Source organism: Thunnus thynnus, chromosome 5, assembly GCF_963924715.1.
Source record: "Thunnus thynnus chromosome 5, fThuThy2.1, whole genome shotgun sequence".
NCBI classification, from domain to species: domain Eukaryota; kingdom Metazoa; phylum Chordata; class Actinopteri; order Scombriformes; family Scombridae; genus Thunnus; species Thunnus thynnus.
The window spans coordinates 20,014,282-20,033,984 of NC_089521.1; the positions used below are offsets into that span (position 1 = coordinate 20,014,282).

The window sequence follows — 19,703 nt, forward strand, 5'->3', positions numbered from 1 at the left end:
CCATGACGGTGAGCCAGCATGTACAATACCAGGGAGCTGAAACTGAAGCAGCTAAATGGAATTCAGCCATCATTAATTTTATTTTAACACCAGTGCTTTTCCTACTGTGACACGTCAAAATGTCTTTTCCTTTGGATATTGATGATTGGCAAAATTTTAAATATCTACATGATAAAAAGTCCACATAAATCAGCTGAGCTCTCTGTTTTGGTGGATGAAACAAAAACTATTGTAGTAATAGAGAAAGGCCACTAGGTGGTGATACGTTATCTGTATTATTGATGCTTGTATTTCAGTTGTGAATGTAACTTGTGAATTTAATGAATTTTGAAATGGATTGATGTGATAAATGTGAACCACTATGCCTCAAATGTGCTTGCAGCTTTGGAAAATGTATCTGGATAATATTATAGATAATAATGTAAAATATATACAATACCACACTGCACGACTCTTCTTAGGAACAGAATCAGAATCACATTTATTCACCAAGTAGCAAGCACAATGAGGTCAGTATGGTCCAGATGTCAACAGAAAGCACAATAGACATGAACATTAAACAATAAACATAAACATAACAGTGTAAGAAAGTGACAGTAAATTATAAAGATTCTGTGTAGTGGGGATGGACTATGTGCTTGCATATTGACATGATACAATTATGTGTGTGCAAAAAAGCAGAATATAGATAGAAGTATAAATACAAATGCAAATATAGAGTGTGAATAAGCTATGTGTGTGTATTAACAATACATATGTACAGCTAAAAATAGAAAAATATATACGCCTACACAATACAGAGCAGACAATATATTATATATACAAGACACAGTATACACAATATGAATTTGAATGAGATTGGACACTTCAAGAGTTAATGGTAAGGCAAACTTGGTACCACTTTATAAATGAAGGCTCCTTTTACAAGTGACTGCAATCATATCTAATGGCATTATTAATTGTTCATAGAACATTTACTAATGCTTTTTCCTTTAGAAGCCAATAATAATAATAAGTTTTAGGTTTCCAGGTTGTGAAAAATCCTTTTGGGTGATGTTGACCCTTTCTATCTAATAATAATCCTGTTGAAAATGTTGGTAATCCGTTAATAAATGCTGATGGTCTCTCACTTTCTAATAAGCCATCATGTTGGCAGTTATGTTACTGTTACATTGAAAATAAATGGCTTTTGGTCCAGATTCTCTACAAACCTTTCCTAGAAGGTGAGTGGTCTGACGGTCTATTGGTTCATAATAAATTAAGAGCTCGCTAAAAAGACAAAGCAAGTGTGATACTGGAAAAGAATAAATATCAGCCAAATAAATTTTTTACAAACCTAGCAACCCAAAAGTTGTTCTTATCAATGATCTATAATAACTGATATATAAAGCATTCATTAAACATTGATAAAGCCATCAGCTATAATTTAAAACTTCTAAACCCTTTATAAAATGTGCCTTATTAGAGAGTGGTTCTGCAAACTTACATCTTCTTGTCAGAAGACTGAGGAATCACACATGAGGGCACCGGGGAAAAGGAGAAAAGAAATAAACAAGATGGAGAGAAACACAATGAGAGAGAGAGAGAGGTGATGGTGTATCACCTTTGTGGGTCTGAAGCCAGATGAAGAGGATTTGAGGGTGCTTTAGTTCAGGCCAGAGGGAGGGAGGTCACTACTGTCCCAGATTTGGAGGTGCCACTGTCTGGGGAGAGATTGATGGCTGCAAGCAACAGATAACAGCTTGCAGTGTGAAGGGAGATTTAAAAAGGAGGCAGAGATTGTAGGGAGGACTGGACCCCACCCGTTTGGGGCTGTGCAGTCTTTGGCTGAAGAGCCACGTCTGATTCTAACACACTACAATTAGCTGCAGAGACAATTACAGGTTTCTGGAGGGTAAATGTTAGTTATACTCTGATATTTTTTGAAATCTTACAATATACTGGAAGCTATCATTCCTCGCAGAGAATAGTGTTTATAGCAGAATTGTGAGCACAACTGGACAAATAGTTGCTTGGAGAAATGAGAAAGCTTAGAATTCAACAGACTCATTACACTTCAAATGTCACTACAATTTGCCCATATGGACACACAAAAGGCATATTTACTCTAATTGCTCCTCCATCCTTGTCAAAGTATTGTTGTGACAGCAGCCCAGCTGATCAGGCTCCTGCAACACATCCTGCTTGTTTCCCACGTAGCCCATGAGTGGTCTATCACAATGCCATTGTTATCCATCAGATTGTTTGCAGTCATTACTTATTCAGCCAGCCGTCGTGCCTTTTGTCCAAAATCATTCTTCATTCGGTCCCTAAGACCTTCTTCTGCCTGCTGCAGCCCATCTGCCCCCCCCCGCCACCCCCTTGTCTGACACATACGACACGAACCCCCATTTCTCTCTCACACACAGACACACGCAAAAGCTCTCCACACCAGCTGTCCAGCTCATGTCCCTTGGCAGAGTGCAACATGGAAGCAGTGCTCACCGCTCTGCAGTCTGCTTTGTTTACCAGTAATAATGATATTTTGAGCTTTGATTTTATTTGAATAATGTGACACTGACTGCTGATCTACAATGTGTGGTAGAGGGTCTAACACACAGCATTTTAACATTTTACATGTATCAATATGTGTCAGCACTATCTTGTCCTGAATATGCAAGCACATTCAGTTGAAACAAACTGTAAGCGTTTATCAATGATAATAATAATACTATGAATTGTGCATACTTTTTTGTTGCACACTAACTGACTGTTCTACTGAGAGTCACGAAGTGTCCTTTAATATTATTTTTCATGTGCCACTGCCAGGATAGCTATAATATTTATTTAAGAAGAAGGAAGTAAGAGGCCATGCCAAATACTTGTGTAAAAATAGACTGCAGTCATTGATGGAGGTTATAAATAGAGAGGAGGGAGAGGGGGCTGGTCCTGCACAGAGATATTTATAGTAAAGGCACGCTGCTGTTTACTGGAGGCAGTAGTCAGGGGTTTCGCTTATCAATAACACCATAAAACCAAACCCCACATACCACCTGAATGAACAGTCACCTCCCTCGTCCATTTCTGGAAAGATGCATCTGAGGTGAAATCAAATCACTTTTATGAGGGGATCAAAGGGATTACTCCTGAGGGTCTTCTATTCGTGGACACACTTAAATGTAAAAGTTGGATTACTTTTCAGTGTTCACATATCTCTGATTACAACTTTTTTTTTCTTCCATTTCCTGCCTCTGAAGTTCAGTGTGTGTTGAATAAATGCACACAGCAGGGTTTAAAATAAAATCAGAAATGTCTTGACTCTGACAAACCAGCAGAAATGAAAAGTGAAAGAAGAAAAAACATAAATATGTAAGACATGTCTCAGTTGCTAATAAAATGACCAAACCCCGGTGATGAAAAGGGAGATTATCAGATAGAATACTTTAACAAGATGTATTTTAGTTTTACTGCTTACTTGGATTTAAGAGTCAAACCAGGGACGGGGGATTTTTTCTAAAGATACACTGTTGACTTATATTGTCCTTGTTAAATAAACGAATAAATGAATATAGTAGTTGTACTGTAATGTGTGGACAATCAGAATTAAGCTGCACATTTCTTGACACAGATACAGGTGGAGGACAGACCAGCTGACTGAGGAGCAGGAGGAGGGGCGGACCCTGCCGGAGGAGCTGCTCCACTCCGACAGACACACAGTCAACTTGATCGAGGAGAACCTGCGACTCGAGCCGCCGCCGCCACCGCTGAGCCCCCGGCAGTGACCAGCCTTTTCTCTGCCTGGGAGTTCAGCTAGCAAGCTAAATAGCTGACTGGGTTATCGTAAGAGCCAACAGCAAACCGTGCTGTTTGCAATTCCGGACCGCAGAATTAAACCGGAGCACTGTAACCAGCTGTTTTATTGGCGACTTAAAAAATGTCTATATTACCGTTCACTCCTCCAATCGTGAAGAGGCTCCTCGGCTGGAAGAAGGGAGAGCAGAACGGGCAGGAGGAGAAATGGTGCGAGAAGGCTGTCAAAAGTCTTGTGAAGAAGTTGAAAAAGACGGGACAGTTGGACGAGCTGGAAAAAGCCATCACAACACAGAATGTCAACACGAAATGCATAACCATACCCAGGTAAAGACACACAACGGTATCTAGCTGTTAGCCGCTAAGCTAGCGATAGCTAAGTGTAGCTAGCTCGTTAGCTGTCGCCTTGCTAATATCAGCAATCTAATATTTTGTAATGGGGTCACTTTTATTTGTTGATTTAGGTTAAGGTTAAAGGTTAGCGACCACGTTCACCGGTGTGAAGAAAAGAGTTTGATGGCATGCAGTTGGATTGCATGTGGAGTTAGCTTATAGCATCGAAAGTCATTTAAAACAACTTGCACAGTAGAACTAATATTAGCTTTTCAGTGCAAACTTAACCTGATTTTCATAGCACATATTGGCGTTTTTTTATCAGTTTGAAACACAGAGACATGGCAAACCATCCTAAAAGTCTATGGATTGAGTGTTATGAATATCAGCTAACGTTATTGTAGCAATTTAAGTCTGTTATATCATGTTGTAAATCATATTGTAACCTGTAAGTACAACTGTAACACTGTGAATGTAAAAGGATCGTGATGTAGAGTAAGAACCTAGTGTTTCTCAAATGTCAAAGCAAGGTTCCCCTGTTAGCTGTGGTACATCTACTGCTGCATAATCAAGTGTGTCCACAGTTCACACGTGCGATGAAGAGGAGAAGGGGCGGTTTGGCGAAGCTGAGGTCTGACTCAGAAAGGATGTTTAGACTGGAGTGTGTGTGTGTTCTCTGGGAAAGTTGGAATAAGTGTTTGGTTTGGGATTCCCCAAATGGGATACCCATCTGTCTGAGACCTGCATAGTGTGTGTGTGTGTGTGTGTGTGTGTGTGTGTGTGTGTGGTAGATGCAGGTCTGTGCATATATGTGGTATGAGTAAGTGAACATATTGATCAGATGTTTCACATGGTTGGATGTTGAACAAAAATATTGTGCAGATCAATTCGTTTTTTAGGATGTTGTTTGCACCAGTAACATGATAAATGAGACAGTTACCCTTGAATCAGCAATTCCATCTGCTGTCCTGACCAGATGTGAAACTGCAACCTTTCTTAAAATGAATTTTTACCCCAAACTTTAATGTTAAAGTCCCCCCTCCTCTCAAAAATATACTTTTCTTCTTGTTCCAACAGTTAGATGTTTGAGTTTCACTGTGCAGAATAATGCATGTGCAGTGTAGGAGCCATTTATGTTTATTGTTGGCATTTCATATGATTTTGTTTAGATATATTTTGCAGTATTATTTTTGACACTTAGTGGTGGTCATTAGATACACAGGGCTGTATATGTTGGGCTATAGGTGACAGGAAAGAGGCACACAATTCTCACCAGACCAGGAACAGATCAGCACCAGATCAACCACTGACCTACATGCTACAACTTGCAACAACAGAATTGGAAACAAACCGGATACGATTATCTTTGTACAACTGCTTGCTACCTCAATAAACAACAAACTAAATCGCAACTAATGATCAGAAAATCTGTTGTATTGGATCTGTGCAAGATGTCATCACTACCTGTGTCCTAATGACAACTGGAAAAAAAAGGACATCGGAAAAGTTGAAAAAATTTCCATTACATGCAGAGTTTGACACTACAAGGCTGTTTTCACATTCATCTGCTGGAAGTGGAAAGTTTCTCTGTGCTCATTGTCATGTCACAAATCATGATCATACACCCACCCCTTAAAATCTTTTTTTTCAAATAGTTTGGAAACCAGTTGTGGTCCAGGATTCAATATACACAAGTGTGATGTGGAAACTTGAAGCCTCCAGTGCACATCTCTTAGAATGGACTTTTCAGTGAAGGGGGGGTAAAACATGTCAGACACAATTTATTACTCCAAGCAGAGGATTTTTATATGTCCTACTACATGTTGGGGGATTTTTAACTAAATCAGGAAGACTTAAAAAAGGCATTACAACGAACAGTAAACTACAAATACTTTGCATAATTTCACAATTACTCTTTCCATTTTTCTCTGATGTATAGTTTTGGTCTCTCTCCTCTTTGTCGCTATGTGAAATAAAAAAGGTAGGTCCACATCTCTGCCCTGGGAATAGGTGGTGTATAATGAGCTAGAATACACAGCTCATTACTTTTTTAAATTGTTAAATATCCTGAAAAGTTTCTTTTATCCAAGGGTGATACAACTTAGTAGGGCTGCAACTAACCATCTGTTAATTAATCTGCTAAATATTTTCTTGATTAATAAATCTTTTTGTCAATAAAATGTAGTAAAAATATGTCCATTATGATTTCCAACAACCCAAGGTATTCAAATTGCTTGTTGTATTTGATCAACAGTCAAAAACCCTAAACCCACAGATATTTAATATACTATCAGATATGACAAAGAAGATGTTTTTTTTCTGCTTGAAAAGTGAGTAAAACGATTCACAGATCATCAAAATAGTTGCTGATTAATTTTATGTTGATGGATTAATTGACTAACTGTTGCAGTTCAACAGTTCAGACAGCTTGTAGACTAAATGCTTATAAAACTGGGAGTCCCCTATCATGGTGTGTGTAGCAGTCAGAACATGGGTGGTAACCTACATTAAAAACTTTTTCTCAGTTCTTGGGAAAGTGCTCTGGGCTCTGTGAGGGCGTAGGCCACTGTTTGGATTGTGGTTTAATTTCAATGGGTCCAGAGACTGTAGGTTTACAGAGAAACAGCTGTCTCTATCAGTTGGGGATAAGAGTGATTCAGTTATTCTGTACTACAGCGGGTCTTATTTCTGCACCTCCTGTAATGTGGCTGAGGGAGAAAGTGGTTGTCAGCTCAGTGTAGGCCTGAGGCCTACAGGAGAACCAACCAACCAAGCAACGGAAAATCATTATGTACTAAAACATCTGCTATGTGTTAATTGAGGGCAGATCAATTTTCTGTCTTATGTAGTATGTTGAGAGACTTTTTAACACTAATGAAATGAATTTGGACTTGTTTGGTGAAAAGTAAATCATGCGTATTTTCACCTAAATATCAGTCATAACAGTGGTGTTTGGGATACTAAAATAGCATGAAATTGTAGTTCTTCAAAGGAAGCGATGTTTTTGGTTGAAATTAAGATACATTACTAAAAAAACTGTTACCATTTGGCATTGTGTTTTTTTATTTGCTGAACTGATGTGGTGCTGGAAGTTGAGAGGTGTTGGACTCAACGGTATGCAAAGTGATGTTTGTGGAACCAAACTCTTTTACAGGAAGTGGTTGGGATGCTTGTGAATCCCTGGCTGGCTGCTGTACACTTGACATTTCTTCTGGTGGATCAGACAGTTGGCTCAGTCCAGCTGTGTGTCGGGAATGGTCATCATGTCAGAGTGGCAAATCAGGGTAGACAGGACATAGCCAAGACCAATCTGAGCAGCGGCGGCGAGGCTGACCTTAGCTGTCCCCGCAGACACACCCTCACCCTGAAGGAGATGGAGCTGGAGATTTGAAGAAGTCTGAGGCCGTTTCTTTTGCAGAGGTCCCTGATGTAGTTTAAAAGCTCGTCAGTGGCAAGTTGTCAAAGATGGACAAAAATAATAATAAAAAAAACAAATGCTCTAGAAATGTTTTACTGAATAGTTGAAGTTTTAGGAAAAAGTGCATTATTGACTAAGAGACAGTGGGTGGTTGTCTGTGGAGTGTGATGGTGCTGACTGTGTGTGTGTGTGTGTGTGTGTGTGTGTTTCCGTTTAGCGCCTTTATTTGCCTCAGATAGATTTTTCTTTTAGGGAAAATATGAGACTGACTTGCATTTCGACATCAAGTCCAACCGCAGTAATGGGCCAGTCTTAATGACTAACCATGCAGGTGACATCAAATTACAGTGTTTTCACTAAAATAAGTTACAGTTTCCTTTTCAACTTTCAACCTGTGATTCAGGAAAAACATTGTGGTTCTTTATTCTCTTGCCTTGCAGATAATGAACAGGCAGCAGGACTTTGCTATTGTTGGGACTAAATTCTCTTTTCACTCGAATTAAGATGAAATGGTCGTGGTTTCTTTTTGTAGTCTTTTTGTCCACAAATCTACTTATTTTAGACAGAATATGGTCATTTCTTGTTCAACTTCCTACTTTTTATTATTCCAAATTCACACCAGAGTTCTGCACTAAAATTGTGATTTCAAGTGTGATTGTCTGCAGGCCTAATCTTAATGTTACCTTAATGTTGCTTTGACTCTTCTAGTTTTTGTCGGTTGTTTTATGCAAACATCAACCCAGTTTAAATGTTTAGGATTACTGTAAATTACAATATTTTAGTTTTGTCTTGTAAGAAGTTTTCTTGGTCACCTTAATACTCTCATCAAGCTAGTTTTGAAAAGTGTTCCTTGAACCCCAGGTTTGACATACTTCACGGGAGGCCAAACCGCAGTTAAAGAATGAGAACCATATGTTTCTTGTCTGACAGCTCAACAATGAGCTGACTGTTGTTGAATTCAGCTGGAAAAGAGCCATCAACACACTGGGCTTTATATGAAGGGAGAGATCAAGGATCTGGTACAGTCCTTAACCTCACAAGTACATATAGGAAATCTGTTGACATTCGTTTTCACTGCTTTTTGTACATAGGCTCAACAGCTCTTTCTCTACACAGTCATGGCAATTTTAGCTACTTCACAGTATGTCAAACACACTTTGGCCATTTTTGATTTACGGTAGAACACATTTACATTTGACCAACACTAATTTGTCCTATATTTGACCTTTTTATTTGGCATCTGCTGTTTTAGGATGGTTCACACAGCTGATGTTGTCTTGACAAGGGAAACCATAAAATACTCTCTTTCATACTTATTATTAATATAGTAAATTAAAAAGCAAACATTGCATAAACAGTATCAGAATTTTTTTATGCCTCCGTGCCAGTGACAGTCGTAGCCAGAGGCATTATATTTTCAGGTTGTCCATCTGTGCGTCCGTCCCATTCTCGTGAATGTTATATCTTGGGAGCACCATGAAGGAATTTCTTCAAATTTGGCACAAACGTCCACTTGGACTAAAGGATGAACTGATGGTGGCCAAAGGTCATCACAAAACACGTTTCTGGCCATAACTCAAAAATGTATACACTAATTGTGACAAAGTTTCACACAAATGTCTAATAGGATAAAATAATGAAGTGATGATATTTTATATCCAAAAAGTCAAAGGTCAACTTCACTATGACAGCATAATATTCTGAAAAAACACTTTTCTGGCCGTTATTCAACACCATAACTCAGGAACAGAAGGGGCATTTGTGACCATATTTCACATTTGGTTGGATATTGAATTGGTGACACTAATCTTGGGTGCCCACCTTGAACTTGTGGTGATTGTATAGATCTTCTTTGCTGCCAGGATGAAGATGTGTGTAAATCATCCATGTTTTAGAATTTGTAGCTTTGCAGCAACACCCATTTCTGAAGCATCATCTGCTGTCATGGCTAAAACTTTGTGTTCTATCAGAATCAGCTTTGTTGGACAAGCATGTGAACACATATAAGGAAAATACACTTAATACCTTTTTATTAAATTCCTTCAAAGTCTTCACTACCAATATTATACGAGTTTGGACAGACATGAATGTAAACTACTCTGACGTCAGTAAAATGCTTTGGTGTTCTGCCCATTGGTTAATGCTGAGCTACAGGGTACCATATTGGAGATCATTGATGTATTATTCACATCTGAGAAATCCTCAATGACTTCGGTTTCTCTATATGTAATTTTTCAGAGGCTTAAAAATATCTCATGATTGAAATTACGGTTTCAATAGTTATAGCATAGAACAAAGCATCACAAAGTCATTACATTTAATCTGAATACACCATGACAGTATTTTTGTTGGTATCTTTCAGGTCACTAGACGGGCGACTCCAGGTCTCCCACAGAAAAGGTCTTCCTCATGTGATCTACTGCCGCTTGTGGCGCTGGCCAGACCTGCAGTCCCACCATGAGCTGAGGGCTGTCGACCACTGTGAATTTGCCTTCCACACCAAGAAGGATGAGGTGTGCGTTAACCCCTACCACTACCAGAGGGTGGAGACACCAAGTGAGTGCAGTTAATTGCTACATGATCCAAATGACTGTATTTAAAGAAGTGATTTTGCCATACAGTAGACCGAACTGAGCTGTGCCTTAATGAAAATATCTGTTTGTCTCCAGTTTTGCCTCCTGTCCTAGTACCACGACATACAGATATCCCCGCAGAGTTCCCACCATTGGATGACTATAGCCCATCCATCCCTGAGAACACCAACTTCCCCGCTGGCATTGAGCCCCAGAGTAACTATATACCTGGTGAGAAAAACTATACCACTAATTGTAAACACAGAAATGAAATTCTGTAAATTATTTTTCTCATGGTTGATTATTCAGTGTGTCTCATTTGAAGAGACCTGTCCTTAAATTCTTGTATCCTTGCATGCAGTGTTTTCAATTAATAATGGGTAAACGGTGAAGATTTTACAATGAATACAGAGGGAACAGTAAAATAAATGAGAGCTTTACTGTAAACAGAAAACACTTTCTTGGTAAAAAACTACAGTAAATGCTGGGAAGCATTTCTAAAGTCACAAAAAACATAATTCAGCACTTGTAAAACATGAGAAGAAAGGTTTGTGTTATATCTTCACCTGTTTGTGTTTTACAGAAACTCCCCCACCAGGGTATCTGAGTGAGGATGGTGAGACAAACGATCACCAGCTCAACCACAGCATGGACACAGGTGAGTCACGTGAACGTACACACAACTCAAGCTCATACTGCTCTAATTATGCCTTATCTGGATTATGACCCAGTCCACTATTACTGCTCCATTTCAGGTTCGCCCAGCTTGTCGCCCAATCCTGTGTCACCAGCAAACAGTAATCTTGGTAAGCAAAACCTAAGAGGTCAGCTTTGCTTTCACAGCATATCATTCATTATGTGCACTCAAATGGTTGGTGGCCATGACGCATCAGAGATAATCCTGCTCATAGCTTGGCCAAGATAACATATGATTACATTTAAAATATCAGTTATTCATTTATTTATATTACAAATTTTGGATCTTGGACTTTTTCTGCTCACAACATTAGCTGATTTGGACGTTCAGATTTTTGCATCTATCAAGCAAGCTTGAAATAAAATTTACATGGTTCTCATTAGGCTATTTATCTAATTTTGTATCAGTGACACAAAGTAAGCAACACAAAATCTAAGCTTTTTGGTTAAAACGTTAAAGCCAAAATTAGTAGCATTACCTACAATTTCATGCAATTGTATTTATTTAGAACTGCACTTAACCTGAATCATCCTGCAACAATGGACCCCCCCTCCCTATCCTCATTGACTGTCCTCAATGACTGTGCCATAGAGTAGGTAACTGATGTCTCCACAGAAGAATCAGCCTTACTAGGTGAGATTAAATCTGCAGAATCCTATTAGACATGTTCTCTGCTTAACTCACCTCTTCTGACGTTTTTAATAGACATCACAACTCACCATTGTATCTTTTTTACTGTCGCTCAGTTTCCTGAACAGGTCAAAAGGGGAAAATATTGCCTCTTAGTGATGGTGCTGCTCATATAAAGTCAACAAAAACGCTATGATGAGAATATCATTATGGATGATATAAGAGTGAGGTGTGTATGTGAAAGAGAGACAGATAAGCAGGATACAGGAGCAGTGGACTACATCTGGGAGGCTCAGCCTCAGGCCAGTAACAGAGTAAGTATGGTATGAATGGAGCCTTTGTCTATGTTCTGTCCTCATCTGTGGCAAGGCCTGCTACAGACAGCTCAAGGTAATGCAATAATAATAATATCCGGTTGCCAGGTTATTCTATCTATGTGAAAAGCCAGCAGGAGGTCGTTGTTAAAAAAAAATAAATAAGTACGTCATGTCTTGGCCATTACTGGCTGGGGCCATGAAGGTCATGGGAAGGAGCTATTGAAGAGAAATCAAAGGGAAGTCGTGTCAGCAGTGTGCATCTTCACAATCAAATGGTTGTTTGACCACAGACCAACTTACCTGTTCCCATGAACTTCTGAAATCTTTTTTCACAGACCTAACTGTGAACCGTCTCTTCGTCTAACCTTTCACCCCCCTGCTCACACAGACTTACAACCGGTGACGTACTGCGAGTCTGCCTTCTGGTGCTCCATCTCCTACTACGAGCTTAACCAACGTGTAGGAGAGACCTTCCACGCCTCCCAGCCCTCCCTCACAGTAGACGGATTCACAGACCCTTCCAACTCCGAGCGCTTCTGTCTGGGCTTGTTGTCCAACGTCAACCGCAACTCAGCAGTCGAGCTCACGCGCAGACACATAGGTACGCCTTTTATTTCATCAGGATCTTTTGTAAGCTTTCATCTAATTTGCCTCTTATATTTGCACTTATCATAATCAACCAGTAGCTCTTCACTTAACCACAATCTTCTCTCTTACCTTTTCAGGACGGGGCGTGAGGTTGTACTACATTGGGGGAGAGGTGTTTGCGGAGTGTCTCAGTGACAGTGCCATCTTTGTCCAGAGTCCCAACTGCAACCAGCGCTACGGCTGGCATCCTGCCACTGTCTGCAAAATCCCTCCAGGTCAGCACGAGAGGATACACACAAACACATGAGGCCATCAGAGGCCAAATGACCACAACATAATTTCTCCTAATCTAATAATCCGCTGACATTGACATCTGTTTTTGTTATCAGTGCTAGTAAGCCTAAGAATAAATATTTTGTTTGTCAGGCTGCAACCTAAAGATCTTCAACAACCAGGAGTTTGCTGCCCTGCTTGCCCAGTCAGTCAACCAGGGCTTTGAGGCTGTCTACCAACTCACAAGGATGTGCACCATTCGCATGAGTTTTGTCAAGGGTTGGGGAGCTGAGTACAGGTAAATAAATGTTTGGGTTTTTTTTATTTAGCTGCCTAATACTGGTTGAATATGTGTATATTTCCATAAAGCTTACAGTTAAGGGCTCAAAAATAAAGAATGGTATAAAGCAATGGAACCAGTTTGGTAGTTAGGCCTATATATATGTTCAAATGAAAGTGATAACATCAGTTGTTAGATAAAAATATAATATGCTTACTGGTAGAGGTGCTTAATAAGAGTGATCAATATTTAGTTTTCCAGTGAGGTAACTTCCAATATAATATAAAGACACTTACATTTTTTAATTTACTAGCAAGTAAGTATCTCTGTTTCTAACTCTGCTTGAGATTTGACCTCCCAAAAAAGTCAAAGTATAGGATTTAATTGGCAGATTCTGCATTCAAAGCTGAGGCCAAAATACTTGAAAGGTAGAATTTAACTGATCCAATAAGTAACTAGAGCCTCCTGCTGTCCTATTGCTTTTTTTTCCTTCTCTACTACTTGGATAAACACAGAGTGGATGTTGAGGGAGGCTGTCAGGCCTGAGTAATCCCCAGGGTGTGGGAAGGGGGACAGGGAATTTAAGGGGGTCTGAAGTGGGGGCCCTCTGTGAACCTGCCCTTTCTTGCTCAGGGCTCCTCTCTTGGGAGAAGACGTCACTCTGCAGACACAATAGCAAATCCAACCATTTACCTTACCTTTCTCATGGCTGCACCTTATCTTCTCACTTTTATTCTTGTTTTCTTGTTACTTTCATAAAAACCTACAGAGTTAACTTCCATTTAGCTGCTCTTATTTCAGCTTTTCAAGATGAAATATTGCACCTGCCTTAACGCACATGCCATATGCTGTGCTGTCTTTGTCCTAGTCTGTTTAAAGTTATCAGTATACTTGAGTCTGTTGCACTGCACACATGGTTGGGACATAAAGTTTTATGAAGCTGCATGCTGTAAGTTGAAGAAGGAAAAGTGAGAGTGCCTTGATGTTTATGGTCATGATTATTCAATACAATTTAGAGAGGAGTACAAAAAAGAATGAAGGGGTGCTGTGCACAGACGGTAGCAGACTTGGAGAGGAAAGGAGGATGATGGGGGAGGGTGCGGAGTGTGAGTCGGCAAGAGAGGGTTGAGTAACTGAGGAAGAATGCAGCAGGCATGCAGTGTTGAGGAGGACATGGAGTGGGAGGTGAACGCATTTCAGACACCCTTTGCGGAGGGGGATTCCCACTGGACTGTGAGTGGTCTGGGTTATATTTCTGGCACCAAACACCTTGGAGAAAAACATCTCTGGTAGAAACTTGAATGACTTCAGAAATAGCCGCTAGAGTTGGCTTCAGTGGTTGCTAATTCAACAAAATCAAGAAATAATGAGTAGACCGCATTTTTGCATTGACAGAATAAAAATTACAATTAAGTTATACAATTATATGTCTGTTGGTTATTTTAATTGTATCATAGGCAGTGCAGTACGTAACTGTATAATGGCCCTCTCCTTCTTTGTACCCTGCAGACGTCAGACAGTGACCAGCACCCCCTGCTGGATAGAGCTGCATCTCAACGGCCCCTTGCAGTGGCTGGACAAGGTCCTCACACAGATGGGCTCTCCCAGCATCCACTGCTCCAGTGTGTCCTAGAAGGAGCAACCCTCCCTTCCCATCTACACACAAACCACATAGGAAAACTTGAGCGTCTCTCAGTGATAATTAGGAAAGAGACGGTACTCATCAAGTCAACAAATCACTCTCCTCCCTCGCTGTCTTAAACATTTCACCTCACATGTATAGCACTTTCCTTAGTATCATTTAGTGTCTCCATTTGACGGTTATTTTAGGACATTTAGTTTCCGACAGACAGCCACAGGGTTTTTTCAGTAGGTTTCAAAATGACTAGCCACATCTTGCCATTTTCTTCATTTTTCATTCAGACTTCATGTCTATGCATAGTGCTGTAATTTGTATTTGATGGGATTGAAATGTTTGTCTCCCAAGTTGGCATTTATGACACAGTTTCGGCTTGGTCATCTTTTACATGTTTCAAAACATTTTTGATTCTATGAATTAGCTAAACCTATGAATACGCTATCATCACTGGTGTTTCAGTGTCCGTTCTTTGTAATCATTTAATTGGGAGGATTTATTTATCAGCTGAACTTGAGAATTAACTGAGAAAATGTCATTCTGAGTAGTGATGAAATAGAAAATATTTAAATATTTTAAGTACAACGTACTTTGCCCATGATTTCTCTATATTAATGAAAGTGTCAATTATCTGATTGATCATTTAATTGGTATTTTATTCTATTTTAAACAAGAAAATAGACATTAGCACCATTGTTTCTTGAAAAGAACCCTTGTATGAAAACTATTTTGCTCAGTGAAAGAGACATTTTATAAGTTATTTTTGCATACTGTCCTGCATGGAAATATATTTTTATTATTGCCTCAATATGATTGTACATAAATATTTATAGCTTGTGATTTCTTGTAGTCATGCATTGCTTGAAACAGTGGACCAGACTGACCTCTGGCATGAGTAGATTCACAGGAAGACTTTTGCTTTAATGACCCAAAACTTGGGCTGCTTAAGTGCAGACTTTTCTACCCTGGGTCAACTGGTTCTGAAGTGTAACACATAGGATTACTGTACCAGCTATTACTGTTATTTTATAATGGGGGCATATGGTATACAGTATGAGTGATCCTAATGGACTGATTGAATTTTGGTTTTATAACTGTTTGACTTCAGTACATCAGTTGATGGCATGTAGAGTGAAAATAAAAATACAGGTCTTTTCACATATTACCAACTATTAGCCAATAGTACACTATGCTCCTTGTGGGTAAATGATGCACTTCCAATTTAATGTGTTGATCAGTGTAAAGCTTTAGTTCTAGTGGTAATTTGCTTGTCCAATAAATACTGTATATTACATGTACATTGCTACAATATAAGGCATGTGTAATATGCTTGCTGTCCTTGGTCATTGTCTTTGAAGTCGCCATGTTAATAATCCTGCACTTACAGTACACAAGACGAAGAGTCACCATGTAATCTATTTAAAACACAGTGGTAAACTGAAACGCTGTGTACAAAAGTGCATTAGGTAGTTGGTAGACCTGTATCAGTACTTGTGTTCTTGGTATTCTTAGTTGATGGTTTTCCGTTCCAAGTCTTATGTACATGTTTTTTCATGTAGCCTAATATTTCTTCTTAAATGACCATTGTTTTGTTAAATGTGAAAATTTAATAAATTGCAACTGAGTAAAAGAAATTCAAAGTAATTGTTTCCTTTCTAAACAATGTCTTCTTAATCCACAGCATCTAGAATTATAGACATCCTTGTGTGTTAATGCAGTCCAATGTTATGGTCCAGTAACAGATGCTACCATTGTGAAACCGTATCGGAAGCAATGATTCAACCAAAGGGCAACTTCTAGTTTGTAGTATTGTGGTGGTTTTTCTTAATACGAACGACATGAGTACCCATGTAGTGCAATAGTCTTGTGTTCAAAATTAAAAAAACCACACCGACACTTGAGCACAGAAGTTAGACAAAATCACAAGTCTTTATATTGATTTAACAGAATGTGCATTAATTGTCTTACGAGTCTTCTATGGATAAGGCACATTATGTCACTTAAAAATATACGTGACAACAGTACCCAAAGGACAAATGCATAAATCACAATTTATTTTTGTTTTTCCACCCGCAACACCATCACGTGTTGAATTTCATTCAGGGCTTAATGTGTAGTGTGGGACCCAGGTGAGGAGACTGAGGGTCAGGGCCATTCATTGTCTCTCTTCTCTCCCTAATAGGACATCCAACTGCTTCTCACTATACACCAGTATGGCAATAATTTCATTTCATTTCATTAAAGGAATTTAAAGTTTCTAAACATGACTATGCCTACAGTGCCATCTGTAAGCACCTCCACTTTCCAAGTACGAGAAGCGGGTCAAAGGGCGCTGGATCTTGTGGGAGCCCAAGGAAAGGTAGGAGTATTAGGAGAAAGGATGACTCAAGTCACAGGTAGCTGCTTTTAGCTTTCCTCACCCGATGATAACCCGTCTATCTCATCTTCATCACCACCTATGGCCATCCAAAATGCTTTTGCTACCTGGAAAGCAGATTTAATACAAATAAATACTCAGATTTTGTATGAATGTGTTTACCTAAACTTTTTTTTTTTAACCTACACTGAATTGTAGCCAAACTAGTCATGCTATTGCCCCAACAAAGAGATTGTAAGGTAACTAACATTATCAACATAGGGATTAACTGGTGCTGTTGTGAAGATATTAGAATTCATCCATTTGTGGCACACTTTTCTAAACAATTATTTGGTAGCTTTCTACCCCTGTGATCCAAATACTGAGATTTTCTTGATACAACCAGGATGCTAAAATATGCATCCATAATCATAAACTATGAAAGTGCAATTAATACTCGAGATATATCTTTGTCCCGTAACCAGGGGTGAATACAGGTGCTTACCTTCTCTGCATGAACCTTTCTTTGCTCATGAGGTAATGAAGAAGCTTTATCTGCAAGTTGATAATCAGAGAAAACCAAAACATCATAATGACATAAGTTGTACAGAAAATACCAACAATAAGAGTAGAGTGTAAATATACCCAAAACAGTTTTTTTTAAACAACAACAACAAAGTTGTGCATTTGTTTTCATATGTTGTTTACCTTTCATCTCTTTTAATTTGGTAAAGAGGCGTTCAAAGTTATCCACATCTGCATCACCAGCTGTGAGATTAGCAAGTTCCTGAATGTCCAAATCCGTCATTGCATCTGAGAGGATCAGCACAAGTGAATATTGATTAGTTAATGTACTTCCATTTTTATCTCCATTCATCAAGATATCCATGTTTTAGGTAGACATGCTGAATAGTAGGATTTTTTTTGGGAGAAATAATTAGTTCATGTGTTCCATAGAGAGCTGTTCACTTACCAACTACTGTGCTCTCCTGTGTGTCTGAGTTTGTACTACTTTCTGTGTGGTTAGCCTCCTCGTTAACAAGTGCGCCCTCTTCTGGCAAGCTGGAGGACTGCCAAAGAAATAATGATAAAGTAATGATTTAATAAGTAAGAACACAAAGAAAGACAAAAGTAAATGTAAAAACAAAAGTGCCACTGACTGGTGGATCATTACAGCTGCATGGGTTGTTGTGTCTCGAGGCCACCAAGCTACTCATCAGACCAAAGCCCTGATTGTGCCCTATCAGGAGACAGATATAAAGTGTCACATGCCATATGTACACAGAGACAAATTTAAAAAGTCAGGGTGATAGCATTATAGATAATTGTACTGGTGAACTCATCTCACCATCCTTCATCTCCACACTGGACCACACATTGGCATTGAGCGCCTGGACAATTCTCTTTACACCTGTGGATTCTGGAAAGTCATCTGATAAAAGGTATTAAAAAAAAGACAGTGTGAATGTGAGTACGCAGATAAGAAATACACAAAGAATGCAAATGTAATTAGTGTTATTGTAATTTCTGCTGTGTCTGCAAAACATATCCTCACCATCCTCGTCTGGCAACTCCTGAGGATTGAGCTCCACCAGCTCAAAGGCATGAGCCAAACACCACTGTTGTGCTTCATGTCTGGCGACCCCTAGAAAACATAACATTTCAGATGCCATAAAATACCCTGATAAACTGTATTCTGGAGTTTCTAGCAAGCACTCAGACACCATACAATGCAGAGGAACTTACCATTTTCACAAACTCTGTCACACACCAGAATGAGCACCTCTGGAGCAATATCTTCAACCACTGATATCCACGGATTTAGCTTCTCCAGCCCATCCTTCTGCAAACACACGCTACATATTATATGTATTACAGGATAAAATGTTCAGATTAAAAAACAAACATATTAATTCACTTACCGTTGTACTGTCAAAATAAGCGATGAAAGCCTGCATGGACTGAGCAATCTCTGATGACATTTGAAAAGTGCTTGGTACAACACATAGCCTGACATCTGCGGTGTAATATTTATTGTTGATGGTCCATGGATACCAAGCTACTGTGTCTTCCCGCTTGGTCGGCTCGGGCAAAGTCTTCGTACCGAGAATCTCTGAGGCAAAAGCACATAAACATTTGTTGTGAGTCACACAAACACACTGAAACATCGCGGTAGTTACTTAGCTTGCTTCGACTACAACCCGGCTACCTGTAGCAATAAGATGAACCTCCTTCGAGAGAATTACCAGCTCCGTTTTTACACCAGCCCATCTAAAGATAAATCACCTAAACAGCTTGACAACCTCAAACAAACGAACTGTTAACCTGTATTAGCTACATACAGGTGCTGCTACCAAACCTTATCTGTTGTGCTAACGTTAGCATGTCTATCATATCACGCACATTCCTAAACTCACGTTTTATCAGCTCCTCTTCTTTAAAGCCACTGTCACAGCTAGTAATGAGCACACATGGAATAGTCATCTCTGTATTTTCTTCTGTATCTGACATTTTTACAATATTTTGGGCGAGCTGCTGCTGCTGCTAGCTTGACGTGACGTTTACTACTTTGATCACCTTTCAACTCTGACTGAGCCGACGGTCTCTTCCGGTGCAACGTTACGCAGAAGAAAGTGAAGAAACAGGGCTCACAGATTTTTTTACACCACGCCTTTCGATGCATGTATATGCGTTTGCATTATATAATTTGCTCTCAAATGTAGATACTAAAATGTCATCTCTATTTATGGTAATATTGATATTAAATACGCTTCCTGTACTGAAGCGTTTGAACTTATTGGGAATTTGATGCC

At 39.3% G+C, this 19,703-nt stretch overlaps 2 protein-coding genes across 3 annotated transcripts; one reads left to right on the plus strand and one right to left on the minus strand.

Moving 5' to 3' along the window:
- The first annotated feature begins 3,652 nt into the window (after positions 1–3,652).
- smad3b (SMAD family member 3b) lies at positions 3,653–16,168 on the plus strand. The gene is made up of 9 exons (XM_067589887.1): positions 3,653–4,116; positions 9,903–10,096; positions 10,210–10,344; positions 10,697–10,771; positions 10,869–10,919; positions 12,146–12,358; positions 12,483–12,620; positions 12,772–12,916; positions 14,408–16,168. The coding sequence occupies exons 1-9, from the start codon at positions 3,914–3,916 to the stop codon at positions 14,529–14,531; spliced, it is 1,278 nt and encodes a 425-aa protein (XP_067445988.1). The 5' UTR covers positions 3,653–3,913; the 3' UTR covers positions 14,532–16,168.
- Positions 16,169–16,436: 268 nt separating this feature from the next.
- aagab (alpha and gamma adaptin binding protein) lies at positions 16,437–19,605 on the minus strand. Of its 2 annotated transcripts, none has more exons than XM_067589888.1 (10): positions 19,468–19,605; positions 18,813–19,003; positions 18,637–18,733; positions 18,446–18,535; positions 18,239–18,322; positions 18,051–18,130; positions 17,864–17,960; positions 17,599–17,703; positions 17,396–17,445; positions 16,437–17,018 (listed from the first exon to the last, which is right to left on the minus strand). In XM_067589888.1, exons 1-10 carry the CDS (start codon positions 19,571–19,573, stop codon positions 16,941–16,943), a joined length of 978 nt encoding a protein of 325 aa, XP_067445989.1. In that variant the 5' UTR covers positions 19,574–19,605; the 3' UTR covers positions 16,437–16,940. The 2 variants fall into 2 exon arrangements, with proteins under 2 accessions (XP_067445989.1, XP_067445990.1); XM_067589889.1 differs by lacking the exon at positions 19,468–19,605 and adding an exon at positions 19,308–19,461.
- Between the last annotated feature and the right edge of the window lie 98 nt (positions 19,606–19,703).